General features: G+C 35.0%; 1 protein-coding gene across 1 annotated transcript; it reads left to right on the plus strand.

Annotated features, from left to right (window-relative positions):
• Positions 1-1,164: 1,164 nt before the first annotated feature.
• On the plus strand, positions 1,165-10,937 carry LOC113226410. The gene is made up of 3 exons (XM_026459025.1): positions 1,165-1,230; positions 9,176-9,318; positions 10,558-10,937. Exons 2-3 carry the CDS (start codon positions 9,179-9,181, stop codon positions 10,715-10,717), a joined length of 300 nt encoding a protein of 99 aa, XP_026314810.1. The 5' UTR covers positions 1,165-1,230; positions 9,176-9,178; the 3' UTR covers positions 10,718-10,937.
• The last annotated feature ends 14,315 nt before the right edge of the window (positions 10,938-25,252 follow it).

A 25,252-nucleotide genomic window follows, 5' to 3' on the forward strand; every position in this document is an offset into this window, starting at 1 on the left:
AGATATCATAAAAAGCCATAACCCAGTTTTAAAATATTGAAATTGTTCAATCGATATTGCATCGTTAGGGTAAGTTCCGATAAGTCAAACACGTTAACTAATATTAACTGTTTTTAAAAGAGAATTTTGAGATCTATTTTTAACCGACTTCAAAAAGAGGAGGTTCTCAATTCGTCTGTAAGTTTTTTTTTGTATGTATGTTACGCGATAACTCCGGTATTTGTGAACCGATTTTCATGATTCTTTTTTCTTGGAATGGGGGTACTTCCATAGTGGTCCCATTTCATTTTGAAGAAAATCATCCACCTCAAAGGGTGGCCGTTCACGCATGAATATTCATTTTTATAAATAGCGCCTAACTTTAATTTAGGAGCAATTACTTTAATGGTTGATTTTGCTATTTGTCCAATTCAATGCGTTTTTGTGGCGAAAGTGGCGAACTAGGGGATATTTCAATAAAACTTAGCAAATAGACGTAATTCCACGTACTTTTGAGGTGGGTTTTTTTAGTACTCTGTACTGATCATTATTTGCATTTAAAACGTTATTAGTTAGTGGACAGCAGATTTATACAAATTACCACTGTACAACAATTGACTTTACAAAAACATGCTTTCGTATAGAAAAACACCTCTGTCATTTTGATTTAATAACAAAATATGTTGGTTTATATATTTCATTTAAAGACAATTTTTAGTATTTAAATATGTTTAAAAAATGGCATTCGAGAATGATTACTATAATTTGTCAGGTTTTCTTTCCGCCCAAAAAATTACAGCCGAGATCTTTTTTAATTGAATGATGTCCTTTTCTCCGGCACCAGACATAAGGGCAAGCTGAATACTCTTGATTCATATTATGAGGTAAGGGTACTCAGGTGGGCTCGGGTATCAACCCAGGATGCTACTTGGACATTTCCGCTAGAACGGCCAGCAAAAGGGGAGGATCGGCGCGAGATACACAACAAAATAAAACCAACCAAAATCGGGTCAACGCCATTTAGCGATTATAAAAACGGACTAAAATCCTAAGAAAATATTGAATTAAAAAGTAGTATCGTTCTATGTAATATTTTTTCGCCTTTTCGCAAGTAAGCCATCGATCAGCACTTCAGAGGCTTCTAAATGCGGTTCGTTAGTTCTGTTAGCTATACGTGAGCCAGTCGTTCCTGCGTACTTTGACAAGCAGGTAACATAATATTGGGCGGGATCATATTTGACAAGGGACCAGGTGAGTGCCTTTTGTTATTATTGTATTTGTTCCCTTAACTCGCATTATCACACGAACGGCTAAGTTTTATGTAAATTTAGTAGATTTTTTTTATCTGAGTATGATATGATATATTCAATTTCAAACAACATGGCATTTGACTCGGCATTTTTTACTGCCTCAATCAGCTCATTCAAATATGCTGAAAATAAATCAGAAATACGTATTCCGATATTTCGACACTACAAATATTAATAGTTGACGGCAGTGACCGAGGAATACTCCATGCTTTTTAACCGACTTGTTTCGAGGTTCTTAAGTCGACTTGTTTGGGGTGTCTCAGTAGTTGTGCTATCCAATTTAAAGAAAATATTCAACCTCTAAGATTGTTATACACGGCGAGTTTTAGCGGCGATGCAAACGCGCGATTGCATCGCAATACTTATATGCGATTGCATCGATGCAAACGCGCGACTGCATCGATACAGTCTCTTATGTTGAATAATTATGTACGAAAAATCTGTATAGGTTTATGAACATTATTTTATTTTGTTAATTGTAAATTTAAAAGTTAAATTATTAATTTAAAACGTTTGCATCGCGTTTGCATCGCTGCTTATAGACGCGCGCGTGTGTAAAGGTCATTGATAACCTCCTAATAGATGCCGCATATAGGGCAACTGACGCGCATCACACATCCGTGCAATTGATCATATGCAAAATTTTACAAAAATTCATCACTTAGTTTCGACCAAGTATCAGACCTGTGTTCATCTCCTGATATTCCTGTATTGTTACGCTGGTTTTGGTGAAATGAACTATAAAAATGACTATCTGTGCCGTGAAATGGTGTGGAAAAACATCCAGGACCTCAAACTTTCACAAAGATGGAATCACGTTTCACCGATAAGTTATAACTACGTTATTTACAAGTTTGTCATAGGTCAAATTAAAATAGCATAACTAAAAAACTACGAAGGAAACGCGTCTAAGAGTGGCAAACTAGGATCCGATAAAATCGGTTTATTCGATTTCACTACAATAATATTATTGCTATAATTATTGTGCTAGATGGGTTTTACAAGTTATATGACAACAACATTTTACTTATTTCAATGACATCTTTCAACTATTGATGCGTCATCGAAAGACTAATTTAAATTATTTTTAATACTACAATTGGTTTGTGTTTATTTTTAATGAATGAAATATATAATATTATAGTAGTAGGTAGATACATAAAAAAGTAAGAAAGTTTAAGTAGAAAATTTCCTCGAGTGCCATACCCTGAAACATCGTGCCCAGAAGGCTGGCAATATTTCCCCTTTGAATTGTCAAACTTATTCTTTGGCGGAAATACCTGCCAGGCTTGTGGTCACCGGAGGCTTCTACATTTTTCTTCTTTATTTAATTGCTAATGTAAAGTCCATTGTGTTTGTTACTTGTCAGATATATAACAAGTTTAATGTAAGAACCAATATGTTCTCGTCTGAGAATACAGTTAAACTCGAATAACAAACATGCTCCAGAATGCAGAGTTGAGATAAGCCATATAACTTCAGATTAAGGTTGTTGCTTATGTGTTAGCGTTGTACTGTCAACAACACAGTTAACTTTACACATCGTAGTTTGAACCGTTCTTATTAAAAAAAGTATAACGTTTAATTTCAATTTAACTTTTTTAATGAGATTAGGTGTACAGTCGCGTGCAATGGAATGTATACGTTCACTTATTTTCAAAACTATGTAATCACGACATCGTTTTAAAAATTGTATACTTTTATTTCAAAGTAAAGTAAACAAACTACAACCTGTGAAAAGTATACACTCCTGGTGTTAAATATATGTATCCATATCATTTTCATAAATATTTATACAATGCATTTTCAATAAAATGTATACCAATCCAAGATTATCGTAAATTAACGAACAAAACTTTATTGGCAAATTTTCAATAATCTTGTATTTAGAAAATAAATGTACCGTGTCTATGCAGTCGTTGGGTATAATAATAATATAAGGCTTCGCAGAATCAAGTTGCGATTTTATTAACTGTTTACATTCTTTTATTGTAAAGTTAAACCATTACATTTTATTGGAAAGTAATTATAAACAAGGAATTTCTTTAGATGTATAAATAGCATCCAAAGAAACTAATTGTTTTGACAACCACAGAGTGTGATAATTACAAAATGCTAGATCGCTCACTTGCGTCGTAACTTGAAGTGACTCTAACAAGTCTTGGATTTTAATGAATCCATTACGGTGGACACTGCTCACAAGTTCGGTGTCCTGCGCTTCGGTAGTCTTACGCGCACGGCCTTTGTTTTTACGGAAATCTACGCTACCTTCCTCACCCTTTTCCTCTGAATTTCGTGTGCGCAATTAATTTATTTCGATAACTCGGAAAATACTTATGTCACTTGCGCTGCACCACAAAGACAAATGGATATGGGTATTTCTTTTAGAAAGGCTAAAGCTAAATTCTTTGACTTTGGTGGTCGAATTTTTTTGATAATTTCGTGAAAAACGTTGAGCGGAAGGGAAAAAGAACTCTAACTTACATAAGATTCCGTTATTTGGGCAACTAGATTCTTGACAGTTAATGACATATTTGATCCACCGAAATCAGGATAAATTAACAAAAGGCCTAATTTTTGTATAAAATATTATGAAAAGGCAATAAAAACCAGCAATAATCTCCATAAACATTAACTAATATGACTAACTATCAAAACAAGCTTTAAAAGTTAAAATTTATTTATAAATTGACCAGGATGACGCAAACAAATTTCACCTTATGATTATTAATTAAAAGTAGTTTTCACTTTGTCTGTTCAGCTTTTTTTCAATTACACAAAGTATTTCCGTATCTCTTTTAAAAGAAATTTTAGAACGCAATCTGTAGCCACAAAAATAATTAATTTTTTGGAACTTGCGCAAATAATATCTTTCATTACTTTTTATACATAAAGAGGTAATTCATGCAAACTTCAAAACCTTTCTTTCTGCTTTTTCTTCGCATACCTCTGTCTATCTTTTTCTTTAAACCTTTCATTATTTAATTGGATCGCTTTTTATATTTGCTTTTTTAGCAAGTTCCACCATCTTCTTGATCTCTTTGATTTTTTCCATTTTCATTTTCCTTATTCATTTTCGGCTGGAAGCATGTAGTAATATAAAAAATGTCAATATCGATAACAATAACTAAACATTTATACGAAAAAACGTATAAAATTCTTGCTTTTCGAAGAGAATATGGCTTCTATGGCAGTTTTTTCCGACTTCAGTGGAAGTTTTTTTGAATTCATGGCATAAAATCAACCGACTTCTATGCCACGTGATTCAGAAATATTTTTTTTTCGATATTACTCATAAACGACTATACTTGTAGAACAAATGAATTGTTATTATATTTTAGTCGTTACAACACATATTATAAAAAATATTACATACAACCATAAACTTTAATATTAGAAATATCATATACACCGAATGCAAAAATCAACCTGGACCAAATCCACCGAATTACGTACTTACACCTAAAAAGTCCTAAAATCGGCAACAAATCATCCACCTGTTCTCTTCAGTCGCAGCGACTCCACTGCGATGGAAGAATAATTCGAACGAAATGCGAAACTTCTCAAAGGCTTCACTTGTGATATGTAGCGTGATTAGTAACGACCACTGGATTCCCTCGTAAGCCACGCAGCAATCTTGGGATTGTGATAAAACTTTTTTTGCTTGGTTTATTGTGAAACTGCAGATTAAAAGTACTCTTATCTAATTTATTATACATGAAGTAAAGTTTAATATTGATACAAGGTTTAAACTTTGAGAGAAATGACACTTTGTGTTGGATTCTGCATTCGGAACACACCACCGTCGTCAGGTTTTAAGCATTTCGGATTTTTTTCCCATTACTTTCGGTTTATTGTGAAGATTTTGTGATCTACAGTTACCTTACCTATTTCTGCCGCCAAACAGTAATGTCAGCGTTATTGTATTCTGGTTTTTAAGGGTAAGGTGCTGGTGAAATTACAGGTACATGGGACTTGACAACTTATGTCTCAGGGTATCGGGCGCAGTGGCAGTGTCCCTCAGATCTTTGCGATTTAAAGCTCTGAGTGGCACTGCAACTGTAATGGACAAGCATGTAGCTTACCATCAGGCACACGACATGTTCGTCCTGTCACTTAATATTATTTTAAAAAAGCTTTCGACCTATATTATAACCTCTATTTTTTGTATATTTTTGTTTTGATAAATAAGTGGAGTTTAATGCATGGACACAGAAAATTGCAGGTATTGAGGAATGCACATATAGTGTAACGTTCACTTATGATTGTCAATAAAAAAATGAGGGTAGTTTAACCAAATAACTGACATTGTTACCGCCCAAACTAGCAAAATACGCACAAAAAGTTACAACCGGTGGCGCGTATGTTTACATTATATTGCAACTATATTGTGTATATATATTTTTAAAGATGATGCAAATATTATTAAAATCTAACAAATTTTGTAGTTTTAAAAGTGAATACATATTTATGATAAAATGACCATCCTAATTGTTTACATTTTAATGCAAATGCATTGTATAAATATTTGTGAAAATGATATGGATACATATATTTAACACCAGGCGTCTATAATTTTCACAGGCTGTAGTTTGTTTACTTTTCTTTGAAATAAAAGTATACAACTTTTAAAACGATGTCATGATTACATATTTTTGAAAACAGCACGAGATTACATATTTTTGAAATATCTAATGTTTACATATTTTCGAAAATGTATACATTTCATTGCACGCGACTGTACATTTCATCATAACATTATTAGGTCTTTTAAAAATAACAAATAGACGTTTTGGAAATTATAATAATGATATTTTCGAATTAAATCACGTGTATTAGTTTTTTTCTTTCAAACGACCGAACGTTGTCGAATACACTGACAACGCTTCAAGGTATGGCACACTGCGCTCCGCACTACCGCGCAGATTTTTAAGCTTAAGGATATGGTCAGTTTTCTAAAATAGATCTCGGCGTCGATAAATTTAATATTTGCTACTGAAAATCAACCAAATTTATCTTCATATTTTCTTAAATCTTTGTAATGAAGCTGAAATTATCCATTTATTGATCTGGTTCCAGAACCAAAAAAAGGGATGTATGAAATATCTTCGATGTCTTTCTATTTAACTGCCTCCGTGGCCGAACGGTTACCATGTCGGACTGCCACGCAGAGGTCCCAGGTTCGATTCCCGGGCCGGGAGAAATATTTGTATGGCCTACAATTATTTCTCTCGTGAGTTTGGGTGTAATTTGTGGTTGTCTATATGTGTGTCCATGGCACCCGCGACACAGGGTTTCCCTAGTGCGGGGCTATGTTGAGTGTGTGCGTTATTCTTATTATTATTTGAGTAAACATTTTTGTTTATAGTAGACAGTATAAAGACCAAATAGACAGTATAACTGCAGCATCCTGAATGAGTTCTGTATTATTAACCATTCTTGTCAAAGAAGGATCTCGGCTACATATACAATCACTACGGCGATCAACTGCGAAGCGAGTACTTTAAGTGACGCGGGGCCGCTAGACCGCTGCCCCCGCGCAGATTAAACCGCACGTTGACGCAGATCTGCGTCTCCGCCGTTGCGTGCGTGATTCCGCGGTGCAGTGTGATAATCGTCTTAGTCAGCTGTGACCCTGTGACAATAGGACCTACAATAGTTACCATTGTCACGCAGAGGTCCCGGGTTCGATTGCCATGCCGAGAGAAATATTTATATGGCCTGCATTTATTTATCTCGTGAACTTGGGTGTAATTTGTGTTTGTCTATGTGTGTAACAATGGCACCCGCGATACAGGGTTTCCCTAGTACGGGGTTATGAGTGTGTGCAAATAACTGACACCACAAATTACAAATGTTTCTCCCAGCTCGGGAATCAAACTCGGGACCTCGGCGTGGCAGACCAGCATGATAACCGTTCGGTCAAGGAGGCAGTTAAACAAATATACGCGACTTCTTCTTCTTCCAGTGTATTTATTTCTATCAGCAGCCAACCGAAACAGCTGTTCGATAGGAAATTCCGGACCACTCCCAGATGTTCCGCAGCACGACATTAGGAAGTTTTCCGTCTTGTTTTAAACTTCTCACGTTTCAAGTTCCCATTCTTAGGGTTTTCCACCTGAGAATTCCTAGCACCTCTATTCCATTTAAGGAACGCTGGGTACTCGGGGTCGTGGCTATATGTGACTTTACCATGAAGCTAATTACTAGGGAATTTAGTGCAGTGGTTTCCCGTTGCCTTCTGCACCAGACCATTTAGAAATTATTTAGATCTCAAGGCTGTTGAGGCCTCTTCCAACCAGTTTCCTCGTCAAGTATGTGTATACCGCCCATGCTCGATCGAAAGAGCCTCGTTTGTTGTCTAGCAGGGAGCACCACGTCATTCCAGGGTATAGTGCTGCCAGTTATTCTGAGAAGCATAACTAAGCTGGCATATGAAGTTGACAGTACTCTGTTCTCCCCTTCGATTCTCTAGACTCGATTAAGTGATTTAGATTTTAAAAATCTTAGTATCATTTCCAATGTTAGAATCGCGAAAACCTAAAGACTGAATAGATGTTTTGTTTAACCAAAATTATAATAAAGATCAATGTCTGGTCTACACGTAAAGGTAATGTGACAATAAGTCAAATCTCCATATTAACTCTCAATAAGAAAGAAATCAAATACGAAAACTAACGTTATTGAAAAAATGACAAAACACAACAGGAATTGCGTACGTGACAACAGTCGTACGAGTATATGGCTAAATTCAATTTGATGTGAAAAAAGATACAATTCGTCGAGGATAATGCAAATCCAATGTAGTATTATTAAAAGGCGCGTATCTACTCTGAACCAAATTTTACGGAGATGGATTAAACGTTATTGCTTCTTTATTGCAATGGTTTTAACTTTCACTTTTGCGCATAAATTTATGTTCTGTACGGACTGATAACAATAGATTCCCGTAAATCACGCTAATTTGGTTACCACAACATTTACGCGGACTTGATTTGGCCGCTCACTTACCAAAATGGAAACTCATAATCCAATGCTAGTTGTCCAATGGTAGTAATAGGTATACTTCGTACGTTACGTTTTCAAATCTGTTTTATCAAATTCCCAATAATATTACTTTTGTTTATTGTCATTTTATTATTGAGAGAACAACATGTCGATTTATAGTACCAATGACGTAGTTTTCCGTAAAAATAAACTCAATCTACTGTATCCTGATCCACGAAAATTGAAGTAAAAATCCCATATCTATTTTCTAAAACGGAGGCCTATTTTCCATTCGCAATATAAAATCGTTTTCGACATTGCTAGTTATTTAGCTTCTCTATCGTGACTTTGTTGCTCCAATCTGTTAGTAGTTTCTTCTTTCTTTTTTTATTTCTCATAAAAACAAAACGTTTTAAATTTTATCCTGTTAAACTAAGTTAAAATTTGATATGGTATAAATTAATATAAATTTGTATATAAATATAATATATAACTTGTATATAAATATAAGTGGTATAAATTTGTTATAACTTGTGATTAGTATTCGGATATCGATGTATGTATGTATTATCTTTATTACGTCCATGGTCAAGTGGCATGCATACATTTTCATGTTATTGTCATCTCTAAGGTTCCCGGTTCGATCCCCGGCCGATAGAAAATCTAACGTTTCTATTTTTTCTCGGTTGGTGGTACCGTTGTTGTTGACACACACATAGATAACCACAAATTACACCCAATCTCACGAGAGAAATAAATGCAGGCCATACAAATATTTCTCCCGCCTCAGGAATCGGGTGGCAGTCGATATAATAACCGTTCGGCCAAAGAGGCAGTGTCATATATACTTAGTTATATACAGGTACGTATCAAGGTAAATTTCTTTTATTTATTCACAGATTATGAAGAAAAATAAGACAACTAAGAAGACGTCTAAGGCACTGGACGAAAAAGCACATGACGACAAAATCACAGATAAAGGAAAATCCGAAAAAACAGACAGCTTAGACGATGAGGATCAAGGATTTGGTGGATGGTTAAAGTAAGTTTCTGTAGCTATGTTAATTACGTTTAACGCATTTAGTAATAAAAAAGATATGCTAATCCAATTTTATTAATTACCTTTCTAGCATAATGAAAATAAAGTTCAATTTATGTAAAGTACAAACTAGATACGAGTCAAAATCATCCGCGGAACATTTTGGTTCGTATTTATGATGTACGTCACCACCATAAGTTCATGATGCTATGTACAATATTGCTAAAAAATTGGCTTCCATTTCGTTATAACCTTGTTTATTCAATTTTTCATGATTAAGAAAACCAACATCAATTGACACTTACTCATTTACTATATTAGTGGAATCGATACAATATAATTAATATCAATATAATACTACAATCGCAGGAATTTTTCTAAGTGTTCAATCTTTGTATTAACAATTATTACAAATTGGTAGAACAATCCCACAACAAATAAATTAATAAATCATGGTAGTTAAACATCGTGTTTTTGAATGAATTTTAATATAAACAATTATTATAGTGACATCTCTAGTCGGCCGCTGGTAGCTATAAAATTTACCTGGTTGAGTCTTCACTCAACTTCACATTTCTTCAAACTTATAGCAGTAGAGCTTCTTGTGAAAATGTTCGTTCAGTGAATTACTTCAACCTTACCTATTTCTGCCGCCAAGCAGTAATGTTGCATTCCGGTTTGGAAGGGTAAGGGTGCTAGGGTAAAGCTCTAAGTGGCACTGCAACTGTTATGGACAGGCGTGTGGCTTACCACCAGGCGCACAAATTGTTCGTCCCGTTACTTGTTATTGTAAAAAAATCCATAGATTTCACTTAGACGGTGCTATAGCAAGAAAGTCGTTAAAAACAAAAAACTAACATTTGTAACCAACGCATAGAAGAATTCGTAAGATCTGCTGACTCGTTCTGTAGCTCAGTTGGTAGAGCCCTGGTATGGCACAGACGCAGGTTCGATCTACCTACAGACTTGAATTTCGACCAGGGTTTGGACTGAGAATATAATGATTATGCAATTTGACAGTTTCGAACGAGCCCGTCTTTTAGTTCTAGCGCTATCTGTGAGAAATTTATGAAAGCTATTCTTCCCACAAATTGGTAACTTTACAGCTACCAGAAGTTGATAAGAGATGTCGCTTTATCAATTATAATATAGGTTGTAATAAATAAATAAATATCATGATAGTAAAACATCGTAATATTCATTATTATAATCAACATTACTTTATCATTGTTTATGTTTCAGATCGGAAGACGGCCAGGATACTATGAAGCTTTTCGTCGTTGCCAACAGCATAGTGTTACTTACAACTCTCGCTTATCCACACGTTCAAACTGTACTGGACATTGTCTATGATGCTTTTTATGGACCAGATGCTTTGTATCCTATGGAAGTCACATATTAATCTGCAACAACTTTAGGGAAAATACTGTTCAATAAGTGTTTTTGTAAATGTCTTACAAGTACAACCGCTATCTTATTGTTTTTATGCACTTCTCACTTATTTCTTACTCTTGAATATAAACGTCAAAACACTTAGACCGAATTTAATAAAAAAATCTATTTGTAGTTATTTTCTAGATAATATTAAATGCTTTTTGAATTCAAATATTTACGTATAACAGCCAATAATATATAAACTGTAGAAAAGAAAAGAACATTAACGGATATAACCAGTAGGTAATTATAGAAACATGGTTTCATAAATGCAATTATTATTATATAAAATACCTTAACTCATTCTTAATTGCTTATTTAAGCTTAGTTAACAGGAAAATAGTATTTGTAACTCTTTAAATACCTGAGATTAACAGCGAGTTTATAAAGTCTATAAATTAAACCTCATTGACTATAGTTTTTTTTTTAATCACAGGTTAACTAATTCCAGTAATTTAATAGAACGTATATATGCGATAAGGCGAGAGTAAATATCACGCATTTATGAATTAAGATAAAAACAATTAACTATGTTATAAGTATTATAAAACCATGTTCGGTTTATTATTTCGTTTAATGTTTTCGTTAAGTATCATTGTTTGGTACTCGGTTAATGTGTGGAAAATGATATCAGAGTATTTTAACAAGGAGTTCCAGAAATTTTTGTATAATAACTCATATGAAATTGAGGACTATGAGTTGTGAATGTATAAACAAATTTTAACTTACTTTTTCTTTGTATTATCATTTCGTACCCATTATCTGCGCGTACCTTTCGAATTTGACAAAACATTTGTGTTTGTGTTGTGAGGCGTGAAAAGCTTTAACTTTTTCAAAAAACAAAAAACACTTTATCAAAAACTGATTTTCCCGTTAAAAAGGCGCTTGGCGACATTCAAACGCAACATTTATTAGGACACAAGAAACTAGTTCACTTCATTTAACAGGATAACTTATTAAACACATAAAATAACCATAGCTTTTAAAGTAATTTTACATTTTAAGTTGCCCGTCGCGATACGAAAGCATATAAACAAACGCATGAATACTAAGTGTTGCTATTTTAATTAACATTTGACAACAACATTCTTATTTTTATACAGTTCCAAATACAAAATAATATAATCTAAATGATTATCACTAGTATCAGGTTTCTTACCACGGTATGACTTCTTTTTATTTCCCCGATATTCGGAATTCGGAATTATGGTCACGGGTTGACTCATGGAGCGTGCAACCGTTCCGAAATATCGGGAAAATAAAAAGAAGTCATACCGTAATATAATCTAACCAGCTACTACAGTAGCAAGTACTTAAAATATAGAATAAGCCAAAAGCATCGACTTTTTTTGCTCACTGTACCTATGTGACCACGTCACGTTGGGTGTGACAGATTCTAGTGACAACCTAATTAGCACAACGCATATGATTGCATAGCAGCTGGAAGCACTAACATGTACGTGTCTTTAGATTGCCAGATTCCTGATTGAGGCTTTTCTATAGATTTAGATAAGAGTCTTTATTACGCAATATTGTGTAATGTGTAAAAGAGACTCATCACGTTATAATAATACGATTTAGCTTAATGTTTTGACAAAAACTAATTATTTACGTTAAACTAGTTATTGGGTTCATATCTTTGCGATTCAAAGCTCTGAGCGGCCCTGCAATCGTCACGGACAGGCGTGTCGCTTACCATCAGTCACTTGGTACCATAAAAAATATATACGCTAATGATTTTAGACATAAGTTTTATCAAGTAATACCTTACGTTTCTTGAGATAAGACTGTTTTTCACTGAAAATTCAAATATTTTAGAATACATCCATCATTTTGACGCTGATTGAACAAGCAAATGAGCGAGGCTCATTTTGTACCAAAACGGAGTTGAGATGCGTTGTTTTTGTAGCCAAAAGTATTTAAGTTTATGTTATTTTAAAGTGGTATGGAGATATCAAAATGACAAAACTCTACTTATGAGGTTGGTGAAACAACACCATCTAAAAATCGTCATTGAAAAGCAGGTTAGTCCTTTTGAAAAAATCAAAATAAGTTTTTACCTGTGTGCGTGCAATACCTAATTCTAAATTATCTGTTTTGTAAACGATTCATAGCTCGCGGTCTTCTCTGTTTAAGGGCTACCTACCTATGTATTACGCATAGCTATACAAAGCGTCTTGGGCATCCTACCACAGTAACAAAATTTCATTCATTTAATAATAAATACATAACGCATACACTCATAGCCCCATACTAATGAAACCCTGAGTCGCGGGTGCCATGGACACGCACATAGACAACCACAAATTAATATTAAACTCGCGAGATAAATTAATGTAGGCCACATAAATATGGTAAACATTCGGTCATCATTCGGAGGAAGTTATTAGTTATTACCTTTTATTGTATTTTTACAACTTCTTCGTATAAAAAAGTAATTAGCTGAAATGCAGTAACTAAAAAAAATATTATTATTGATACAGAAATCGAAGAACAAAGATATTTGGACAAATCACGAAGAGTGTGCGAAAGAATTGCACGATTTAATTCTGCCTTCCCCTTTTCATCATCGGGGGACCAGACGTAGACTGGGGTTCCATCCCCATGTTGTGGATATTCGCAAGAAGCGTTTCGCTTCCACATTTATATGGCGAACAGCTATGGTTCCTGCTGATTTGTTCCCTGAACTTCATAATTTGAACCTTTTCAAGATGAGAGTGAATAGACATTATTAAGGTGTGCATGCTCCATCGTCGACTTCATCGTCATTTTCAATCAGGTGAGATGGAAGTCTAATGGGTGCTTATTTTTGAATATAATATAACACAGAGACTAATCCTTCAATCCAATCCAAGCGAACCAGCGTCTGTTGCTACACCGGGGCCAAGCTGTAGATCGAGTTAATAGATCTTACTAATTTCTCTATGTGCTTGTTGCAGATCTTTGTATTGATAACGAAGTATTCATTATCCTGCATTGCAGTCCGCCTTGCTGTCCGCCGCGTAATGCAGGATTATGAATGTAGTCGCAGCGTGTTGTGGACCATAGGCAGGGTAGTGTGCGAGAAATCTCCTGCCTGCGCAACGGACTGCCGTGCAGGTAGTAAAATCGCAGCTTTAGAGTATTTTCACAAAAGAATATCACTGTAGGAAAAAATCATGATCTTTACAAAAATATATATGTAAAAATATATAAATATATATGTCGGGAACGGTCATGAACACGAACGAAAAACTGCGAGATAGAGGCGCCACCTGCAGGTTACAGAGTGTATCGCGCGCTCCCTCTGCCTGTGGACCTCGACGAAGTGTAGGCAGGGAACGGTGGTGGTAGACGACAGAGGACACAGTGGTGGTTGGACTCTCGGGCTGCACACACGCTACCTAGAAACTGTCCTATATTTTGCTTTGTGCCTATTTTGATCGTTAAAATGAATGGAAAGTACAAGGTATTATGCGATTTCATAGTGATTAAAATATATAGTGTTACTATTCAACGTAATCTCATAGTACGATCCCTAAATCTGCTCAAGCGATATCTGAAAATTCCGTTCTAATCCCTGACTGTTCCGACATATATTTAAAAAAAGTCTCAGTTATTATTGTTTTATGGTGTCAAATGACGGCATAAATAAGTCGTGCGCCTGATGATAGACGACGCGCCTACAAAATAACATTATAGCGCCACCCAATTTTTTTTTTTTTTTTTAATAACATACACACTCAACATAGTCTCGCACTAGGGAAACCCTGTGTCGCGGGTGCCATGGACACACATATAGACAAGCACAATTTACACCCAAACTCGCGAGAGAAACAAATGTAGGTCATACAAATATTTCTCCCGGCCCGGGAATCGAACCTGGGACCTTTGCGTGGCAGTCCGTTAATGGTAACCGTTCGGCCACAGAGGCAGTTAAAACAATGCTTTAAAACACTTTAAAATACATTAAATCTTAACAATAAAATTGTCAAGTCCCACGTGTTTGGAGTTTCAACAGGCATCTTTACCTTTCAAAACCGGAAGCAGCTCATGCTTTGTGGCGGAAATGGGTATAATGACAGTATTTTGCCTGGACCAACTCTGTTACAAGATACTGTTATTTTTATTTGTAAAACAGACGTAAGCTTTGAAATTATGATACCCACGACAACCACGTTGCGTCTCACGTCACAGTCCATACGTGTAAATAAATAAAATAATGTTTTATTATATTATTATTATTATTTTATTATATTATTAACTTGTAAGGTACGTAGTTATGGGACAATGTAATCTGAATATAAATTAATGAATAAAATAAATTTGTTGACAAGTCTGTACGTGTCATTTCACCAGAACCCTGAGGGCGTCTCAATCTTTTGATTCCAAGAAATAGTGTGTTTCCAATTAATTTATTTTACATGCGTATGTTTTTTATAACTATATATAATTGCTACGTTAAAATACACATATTCTTACATGTATAAATATTTTATCGAAGGATAGGCGGTGACATGAACAAAATGTACCATTATTTCCAGCCATGTATATAAAGTACGTCAAAAACCATTTATTAATTTTAGAATCAGAGTGTTTTTATTTACCAATTTGTTCATTGACTTACAAATAAATGGACGACAGGTCTAATACAAAAACCACGAAAAAAATGTCCCAAGTCAACCTATTTAAATGTAGTGACATGTAAAGGAATATGAAAAAGCTAAAACGTTGAATTTAAATTATAATTAAATAAATTAATAATTTAAATGACATTACGTCATCGCAGTACTGTCTAATTTTGCTTGCTTCGCTGTCAGAAGAAACAAACGAAGACTGAAGCGTGAATGCCGCTCTGTATACGATTTTAACGCCCTGTAAGTTCGGACACTTTTTAGCGCGGACCCGACGTCCATATAATTGTAAGTCAACGCATTTGTTGTACTATGTAGTTGTTAACGTGATGCAAGAAAATAAACGTTCTATCAAATTTATTTAATAATTAAAGAACATCGAAGGGCACGAATTTTGAATATACAAACTATTTCATATGATCAACATACTTGTGATACCAATTACGGAATATCACAGAAGTTTCAAATAATGCATGACGTGACATAGTGAGTTTATAATTAATACAATTTACAATATCGCTTCCGGTGTAGTCAATCTATGTTTATTATGTAGAATTATAGAATATAGATTAAATATACAGAGTGTAACAGAAAGGTGGAGTCGTATCAAAATACATAAAAGTTACTTGATTTAGAACCTCTGTGCAAATTTCAAATAAACTGAATAAATTGAAACGTTGTAATTTCTATAAAAGCTATTACCTATTTGGGAACCGATTTTGATGATTCTTTTTTGTGGGAAAGAGACCTCATTAGTGGTCCCATTTAAATTTGAATAAAATATTCTCCTCCAAGGATGGCAAACTAGGGGATGAATCCGGTTGCGCGCACTTTCCGGTAACCGATATCAATAAAACTTGGCAAATAGAAGTCCAAAAACTTTTGAGATCGGTCTCTTTTATAGAATGCCTTTTTCATTAAGATAGATAGATAGATAAAAACTTTATTCACCACCATGACATCAGATACATGATATAGGCATTAACTTATTTTTTTTTTTTAATAATAATAACGCACACACTCAACATAGCCCCGCACTAGAGAAACCCTGTGTCGCGGGTACCATGGACACACACATAGACAACCACAAATTACACCCAAACTCACGAGAGAAATAACTGTAGGCCATACAAATATTTCTCCCGGCCCGGGAATCGAACCTGGGACCTCTGCGTGGCAGTCCGGCATGGTAACCGTTCGGCCACGGAGGCAGTTAAATATATATAACAATAATGATATTCTTATCTAATAATATTACACTTGGAAGTCATGGCAGTGAAAAAGGCGCTGGCTCAGCATAGATGACGCGGCTGCCCGCGACGCTGGTGTTCTGCCAGGACCCTATAGGATAGCGACGCCACTCGCAATCCAACAAAAATCTGATTTCATTTTTAAATTATTAATTTTCAATTTTCAATCTTCTTCTCCCAACCTCAACCTGAAACGAGGTACAGCCAAGAGTATAACAAGCCCGGCCTTGTACCTTGGACCGTTCCTATCGCAAGCGGCACAGAGCTGAAATTAAATCTTAAATGTCAAGCATGACGCGCTCCCGACCCTGCACGTGGACAAACAAGAGACAACCGCAAATACCCTAGCCACTCATATCCCCAATTTTTGCAAATTTAACAGATGCTCCCGCAGCTTTAGCTTAAACCTTTTTTTTTTGAGGAGATTAAAAAAATTCGTCTTTATTTATACTATACAGCTCTGAGTGTCAGTTGATAGATTTTTCGGTATCAATTGGCATTATCTCGATATTATAAGTAAGTAAGGTAATAACAAAATGTATAAACTTACATATACTTTGTAGCTTTGTAGCTTGGCCCTTAGACATAAATTAACAAGAGTCACATGTCCCTGTGATTTCACCAGCACCCTTACCCATCAAAACCGGCAGAAAATCCCTGGACGAAATCTTTCACATGTAACTCTTCTGCTACAATACTATATAACAAAATTATGGTTTCAATTCTAATGATAGTTAATAGTAATGAAGTCCCCAAGTTTGCTATAACTTGTGTCATAGAAGCCAGTGTCCTCTCTCAACATTTGACAACCTGCAATCTATTTCTTAATAACTAAAAACAAAATGGAAACCAGCGTGAAAAAAAACGTACGTTTGTTCACAATACTCCTTTATATTTTAACAAAAATATATTCTGTTTGCTGCACCAATATTGTAAGAAAGTTGGTGTTCATAGTGTAAACGGAACTTTGTAAGTTTGTTTAGCGTAGGTCGTAAACTTGTGTAGCAAAACTCTAAAGTGCTACGATGCTACGAAAGCCGCAAGCTTCTACAAATCGCAATTTTTAATATTTAAACAGTTTAAAACTTTTGTGTTGGGGTGGAACTAAATAGGATTATATTCTTTGATGTATGGCATCATCTTGGTCAGCTTATATCACAGTGCACGGATCTCCTCTAAGAACAGGGATTAGGTCATAGTCAGCAACAGCAAATTTTTTTATAAAATATTGATAGACATAACAATAACAAGAACTAAAAATAAACTCGTTGTTCTTAACAGATGACCTCACAAAGTCACAAATTAATTTAAAAGGATTAGTAATTTATGAGAGATTATTATAATGACAGTAACAACTTCTAACAAAAAAAGATTAACATATTCTACCTTATCTACATTATAACATACATACTGTGTGTATATTCTTGTTTTTTTACTATTTTAGAATAAAATAGTAAAATTCATAATAAAATGTTTTATTTGTCCTTCCCCCGTCCTTAAGGATGGGCCTTAATAATAAATATATATGTATTTAAAGTTACTGCCTACTTCACTTCGTATTTTTCTAGCTATCAAAACATTCTATACAAAAATGTTCGCTGTTCGAACTATGAATAATTTGTCTTTTTGGTACTTTTACTTACGTTTAAACTATTATCATTTACATGTCTTTTTACTAAAATAATGTATTTTTTTATTTTCTTTTCCTAACTTTCTTGTCTAGTCCTTTGCCTCTAAGGGCACCTATACCGCGAAAAATCGAGGCGACTATCCTATTCGATATGGATAGATGCCCTTTTATTATATCACTAAGCTATATACAAAAGAGCGATTATTGACACTATAGGTGCGCAGTTAATGAACCAGTGTACAGTTATAATAAAAATAAAACGGAATTTATTATAACTTACAAAGTTATGCGACAGTAAATACTTGCGTCTGAAATTTTGAACCGTTTATCGTGTTCGCCGCGGAGATAAACGCATGCACAAGCCAAACGCGTCTATTCCACACGAAGTCCTGCAGGAACTTTGATGAGTGGTGTCTATACTCCTTAATTAAACTAATTATTCTTTGTTGCGATTTGGCGAAGTTAGGTTTTTTGAAAACGAGGCACCTGTCCCACTGCGGCATCTATCCCGGTTTTACCCTACACGTTTCTTTAATAAGATTGCGGTTGACATTCAAAATTTGCCATTTACTTTTTTTATGAGAATAACAAGTCGCACGACTCTGGCCGCATATCATCCTTTCCAAAGCAATTACAGTGCCACTTAGAGCTTTAAATCGCAAAGATCTGCGGAGCACTGCCACTACGCCCATCACCCTGAGACATTAGTTGATAAAGTCCCATGTGCCTGTAATTTGCCAGCACCCTATGCTTCAAAGCTGCAACACAGTAAAAGACATTACTATTTGGCGGCAGAAACAGGTTAGGTGGCAGTACTTCCCTGGATGAACTCTCTCAAAATGAGCTCTACTGCTACTAAATTTATTCTAACCCGTTCATAGACAGTGACAGCACTGTGGTACATGAAAAGTTGATCGGACAGTGTGGTACATTTTTTTATTTGACCTACTCTGTACAAATAACTAAGATTCAAAAATGAAATTCTCGTTAAAAGGCTGATTACTGTGGCTTTTACCCTACTACCACTACAGCAAGAAAAGTACTGCCAATTTTGTGTGTGTGTCATACATATATGTATATTTATTTATTTTTTTATTTAAACATTTATTTCAGGCAACATGACCCATATAATATATACCTTAGGGACTAACATACATACAATATAATATAAATTATTATTTAAAATATATTTTAACTTTACTTTCTTTAAAACGCTCAGTAGTAAACGTTACTATTGGGCGCTTATGGTTTTTACTTTTCGCCTACAGATCAGATATCCTTATTTATTTCTTAACATGTTTCAATTTCCGGAGTTCCCATAGTAGAAGTTATTTTCCTTCACATACTGAAAGCCCTTAATACGACGTCAGCTAATAAATTAGTCTTTTATAATCGTGGTAAACATTTGTGGCTTTTGAAAGACGCTCGTTGATGTATTAGACCGAACTACAGCGTTAATTTATTTCATAATGGAGTAGGATAAAACTGTTTTTATTAGTTACCAATGATCTTATATACAAGATTTGTTATGTTCCTAGCATCCCACTCAATCGAGGATCTGGTGATGTAAGTTACTCCACACAAAGTATGTTCGTTGTTTGCCCAAAGTTTTGTTAGCAGTAAATCTCTTTGTGAAAGAGTTTATCCAGGGAAGTGCTGCCACCTTACCTATTTCTGCCGTTAAGCGGATAAATGAGCATTACTGCGGTTTTAAGTGTTGGCACAATTACAGGCACGTGGGGGTTGTCAACTTATGTCTCAGGGTGACGGGCGCAGTGGCAGTGCCCCGCAGATCTTTAGTAAAAAGCTCTGAGTGGTACTGCAACTGTTATGAATAGGTATGTCGCTTACCACCAGGTGCACGACTTGTTCTTCCCGTCACTTGATATTATATAAAAACAAAGTCAAAATACATTTTAAACACATACATCAAGGAAAATTTTATATATAGCCATGAAAGCCTAACGGTTTGACGTACCGCCTCTCAAGCAGAAACTCGTGGCTTCAAATCTGAGTTTTTGAAATTGAGACCCATGCACAGCAGTGGGACGTATAAATGGGTCGATGATATATGTAACATAATAATATATTATTTGTAGCAGTATACTATAGGTAACCAATTTAGAAAACATTTCCCAAATCGATCCACAGTACTAACCGCTAGATCACCGAAATCATTAAAAAAACATCCACTCTATATCACTTTAGTCTTACCTCTCTATTAAAAATTAAACCGTATGTTCTACTTTCAAAATTGTAAACGCTCAAATTTTAATGCTGTCTAGATACGTGTGTTTCGCTCAGCATACTTTGCAAACGGCAGTCAAAACTAATAAAATAGAACCCAAAGTGCTTCTAAAGCCGAAAGAACATTACACGTTAGACGTGTCACATAATTTACGAGTTGTAACTTTAGTTATTTCGCTCTAATGCGTTGATATTTCATTTTACGGTGTTGTTAGTTTTGTACTTAATGATATTTATTATTCTATGTATATGTATTTATTTTGGTACAGACAAGGACTCATTAAGCTTTTTTACGATACTAAGTGCTTCAAGTACCTTTGTACGTATGAGTACAAATCGTGCGCCTGTTGGTAAGCGACACGTCTGTCCATAGTAGTTGCAGTACCACTCAGAGCTTTATTTTGCAAAGATCTAAGGGGCACCGCCGCTGCGCCCGTCACCCTGAGACATAATTTGGCAAGCTCCATGTGTCTGTAATTTCACCAGCACCCTTACCATTCAAAACCAAAACCCTGTAAGGCTCACATTACTGCTTGGCGGCAGAAATAGGTAAGTTGACAATACTTCCCCGAACGGAATCTTTCACAAGGAACTCTAATGCCTTAGAATAATAACGCATAGAATTATAGTTTCATATCAAACGAACTGTCACAAGTGAGGCAAAAATCAAATTCATGTAGACTAGTTTTAGTAGTAGGTTAATTTTCGGTTTTACTGAATATTTATATAGAAATACAAGTTGAAACGCGTTACTTCCTTGTGGAATGTGATGTTAGTATCTATTTTATGTTTGTCTGACGTATTTTTACACTCATTTACCGCACATTATTAGCTAAAATTCTTGAGTTGTTCGCGGTGCAAGTTGACCTTGAGCTTGAAGGCCCGCCTGCTCGTGTAGGCCCATTGGGAGCGCTTCAATTTGCCTCACTTAGCGTGTGCGGACTAGGTTTCTATGCGTTATTATTCTAAGTCTAATGCAATTAAATCAAACTATATTTTACTTTTGTATGAAATTTAAAAAGTTATGCTTTTTAACAGTCAAACACGTCTTAACATTTTGTTACTGGACGATTCTCTTAGAATTTATAAATTTGAAAAAATATATATGTGCTGGTACTTTAAATTATTACCGTATATAATTTATTTTTTACTATACCTATATAACAAATATATTAGTAAACCAATTTTATTTTGCAGTCATATATTTTGCAGTCAAAAATATTAATTAAGGAAAACATAAGCGTTAATTTAGAATGTGCAATTTTAACCTTTGCGAAATAGTATCGTTTGCTGACGACACATCCTTGATTTTTAAAACAGACAGACATGACGTTAACTATGACAATATTAATGAGACCCACTCAAAGGTAGTTTATTGGTTTAATGCTAACAGTATATTGCTCAATGCCATGTTACACTTATGTCAAGTTGACAAATGATTAATAAATGCTCACATTATTACTTGACGGCTACTTTAATCGGTGAAGAGAGCTCTAAAACTGTTACTTCAACTACAACACCGTCGTAGCATGGCTACGCATTGGCTACGCAAAATTGGAATAAGCGCGTGCTATTGGCTGTCTCAATCAGATCTCATTTAGATAACCAATAGCGTGCGCTTATTTCAATTTTATCACGCGTGTCGCGACCACCATGCGTAGCCATGCTACGGGGGCTGTTATGAATAAGCTTGTCGCTTACCACCAAGCACACGACTTGTTTGTCTCGTTACGTGGTGTCACAAAAAAACTCTACTTTGATTCTGAAACTACCTGAGCAGCTTTCTCTATTTTTGTTAACGCATCCTTTTTTAAACCACGTAGTACCTTATAACTTCTTATAGTACCTTAAATTTACTATACAGTGTCCGAATTTGTAAATGACAAATCCCTAACTTCATTGTCAGATTTTTTATATTTATATATCTGTTTTGACGTTACTAGTTTTGTTATTATGACATTTAATTATATTAAAAATATTTTAATTGAAATTGACTCATGTAACTATCATTGCGCCTAAATTGCTGACTGACTTATTAAATCCATGTGTGCACGGTCATGTGATATTAGAAAAAAGAAATTATATCTGGTTTAGTCTGTTAATATGCATGCGAATAAATGAATAATTAATATCACTTTCAATACGTTTGTATGCCTAATGTTTGACCGGACACAGGAAAACTCTACTTATTTTTAACCAACTTCAAAAAAGGAGGAGGTTCTCAATTCGACTGTATGTTCTTTTTTTTAGTATGTATGGTACGCGATAACTCCGGTATTTGTAAACCGATTTTCATGATTCTTTTTTTGTTGGAAAGGGGGTACTTCCATAGTGGTCCTATTTCATTTTGAAGAAAATCATCCATCTTGAAGGGTGGCTGTTCACGTATGAAGATTCATTTCTACAAATAGCGCCTAACTTTAATTTAGAAGCAATTACTTTAATGGTTGCTTTTGCTATTTCCTCAATTCAAGGCGTTTTTCTCTCGATATACTTTGAGTAGTGAGAACCGATTTTCATTATCTCTAGTATCAAGTCCTGTATAGTGGCGAACTAGGGGATATTTCAATAAAACTTAGCAAATAGACATACTATTCCACGTACTCTTGAGGTCGGTTTTTTTAGTACTCTGTACTGAGAATAATAAACACTGATTATGAGGCCTTAATTAATGCAAATTTAATGCTAATTTGAATTGTAAAACTAAAATTATAATTTTAGTATTTATTACATTTGAAACATTCCCAACTTACAGTGTAATAAATATAACCGAATGGTTTAAATTCAATGGACAAATTAGTGGAAGTTTACGAGTGAATAACTTTAAAATGTTAAATTTAATAGGCAACTATATTATGCTAAATAATAATGAAAGTTTATTATAGTCAACTATTTCAATCCATTATACAGTAAAAGTAAACAAACTTGTTTGGTTAAATTAGTAAAATAGTTTCTTTCCAATATGTAATGATGGTGAAAACCTAAGAACTCGATAGTCTTCGAAAAATGAAGTAATCACTCTTAAGAATGTAATTTCATGGCGAGTATTAATTCATAATCTCGATTGCAGATGATCCAAGAAACTAGCTTGCTTTATTACAGAGTGATAAAATTATATTTCTCAAACATGCTAAGAAATATATGCATTACTTTCAGAAAAAGGCCACACAAAGTTTTGTGTCCCGACGAGCACACAGTTGGGTCAAAACGACGCGCGGCATTTTGAATCGCGAGTACTGTTCCTTAAATGGGACAGGGGTGCTAAGAATCCCCGGGCGGAAATACTCTAGAATAGCAACTTGAAACGTGGGACGTTTAAAACAAGACGGAAAACTACCTAATGAGTGGGGCTTTTGCTCTGTCGAACAGTTGTTCCGGGTGGCTGCAGATAGAGACAAATTACAAAAAGCTGACGGAAAGACTTTCAGGATTGCAGAGGCACTGGAAGAAGAAGATATCGCGTATATTTGTTTAACTGCCTCCGTGGCCGAACGGTTACCAAGTTGGACTGCCACGCGGAGGTCCCAGGTTCGATTCCCATGCCGGGAGATAAGTTTGTGTGGCCTACATTTATTTCTCTCGTGAGTTTGAGTGTAATTTGTGGCTGTCTACATGTGTGTCCTTGGCACCCGCGACACAGGGTTTCCCTAGTACAGGGCTATGTTGAGTGTCTGCATTATTATTTTTATTTATTATTAATTCACCCACTTCATGCAGTAATTCCGTGCCTTATTTTCAACATGTATTTTATTTTTTTTTAGTATTTTTTGCAAAATGAATAGTGAAGCACGTGGACTAGATCGAATTTTACAGGGAAAACAAAAACTCTAACATAAAGCAACGCTAATTCCTAAAAAACTTCTTCTTGTCTTCGGTCGGTCTTGCTTTACACGTGAGCATTTGAGCGTTCGCAAGGACGTCTTATAACTGCCAAGACAGATGGATAATAGGACAAAACATTCCCTAAGAGTCTGATGTAGAGCCATCTGCACAGACCCCTAATGTAAGGAGAAGATGTTAAGATAGTCCAGCAAAAAATACAGGAAATTACACGCGTATCTTAATTGTATATATAAGTATATTTTGTTCGAAACACGAGAATACTGCAGCGAATGTATACGAGGAGAGTGAAAGTAATGATTTCTACGACAAAAAACATCCGCCATTATTAATTTTAATAAAGGTCACATTCACAAATATTATATACATAATTTAGGAAAATATTAAAAGATTTAAATTTTGTTAAGATTTTGTTGTCAAATCTTTTCAAAACATTTGTTTCCTTCAATAACGAAGCTTGTATATTGATTTTCTATACATTTAAAAAAGTAGGCATTTTAAATTCGGGTCATCTTGACCCGACCCGACTATCGGTGTACCTATTTCCCATCACACTTACGTCACTGTATACTGGACCATTCAACTTTTTACCGGCTTAACTAATTCATCTAGCTTTTCGAATCTTCAGAATAATAATAATAATAATAATAACGCTCACACTCAACATAGCCCCGTACTAGGGTAACCCTGTGTCGCGGGTGCCATGGACACACACGTAGACAACCACAAATTACATCCAAACTCACGAGAGAAATAAATGTAGGCCATACAAATATTTCTCCCGACCCGGGAATCGAACTTGAGACCTTTGCATGGCAGCCCGGCTCATGTTAACCGTTCGGCCACGGAGACAGTTATATTAATTAGATTCAAAACTAATCTGCAATCAGTCTCAACAAAAAATCATTTTTCTTTGCCTTACA

Source organism: Hyposmocoma kahamanoa, unplaced genomic scaffold, assembly GCF_003589595.1.
Source record: "Hyposmocoma kahamanoa isolate Upper Pololo Valley unplaced genomic scaffold, ASM358959v1 190, whole genome shotgun sequence".
Lineage (NCBI taxonomy): Eukaryota > Metazoa > Arthropoda > Insecta > Lepidoptera > Cosmopterigidae > Hyposmocoma > Hyposmocoma kahamanoa.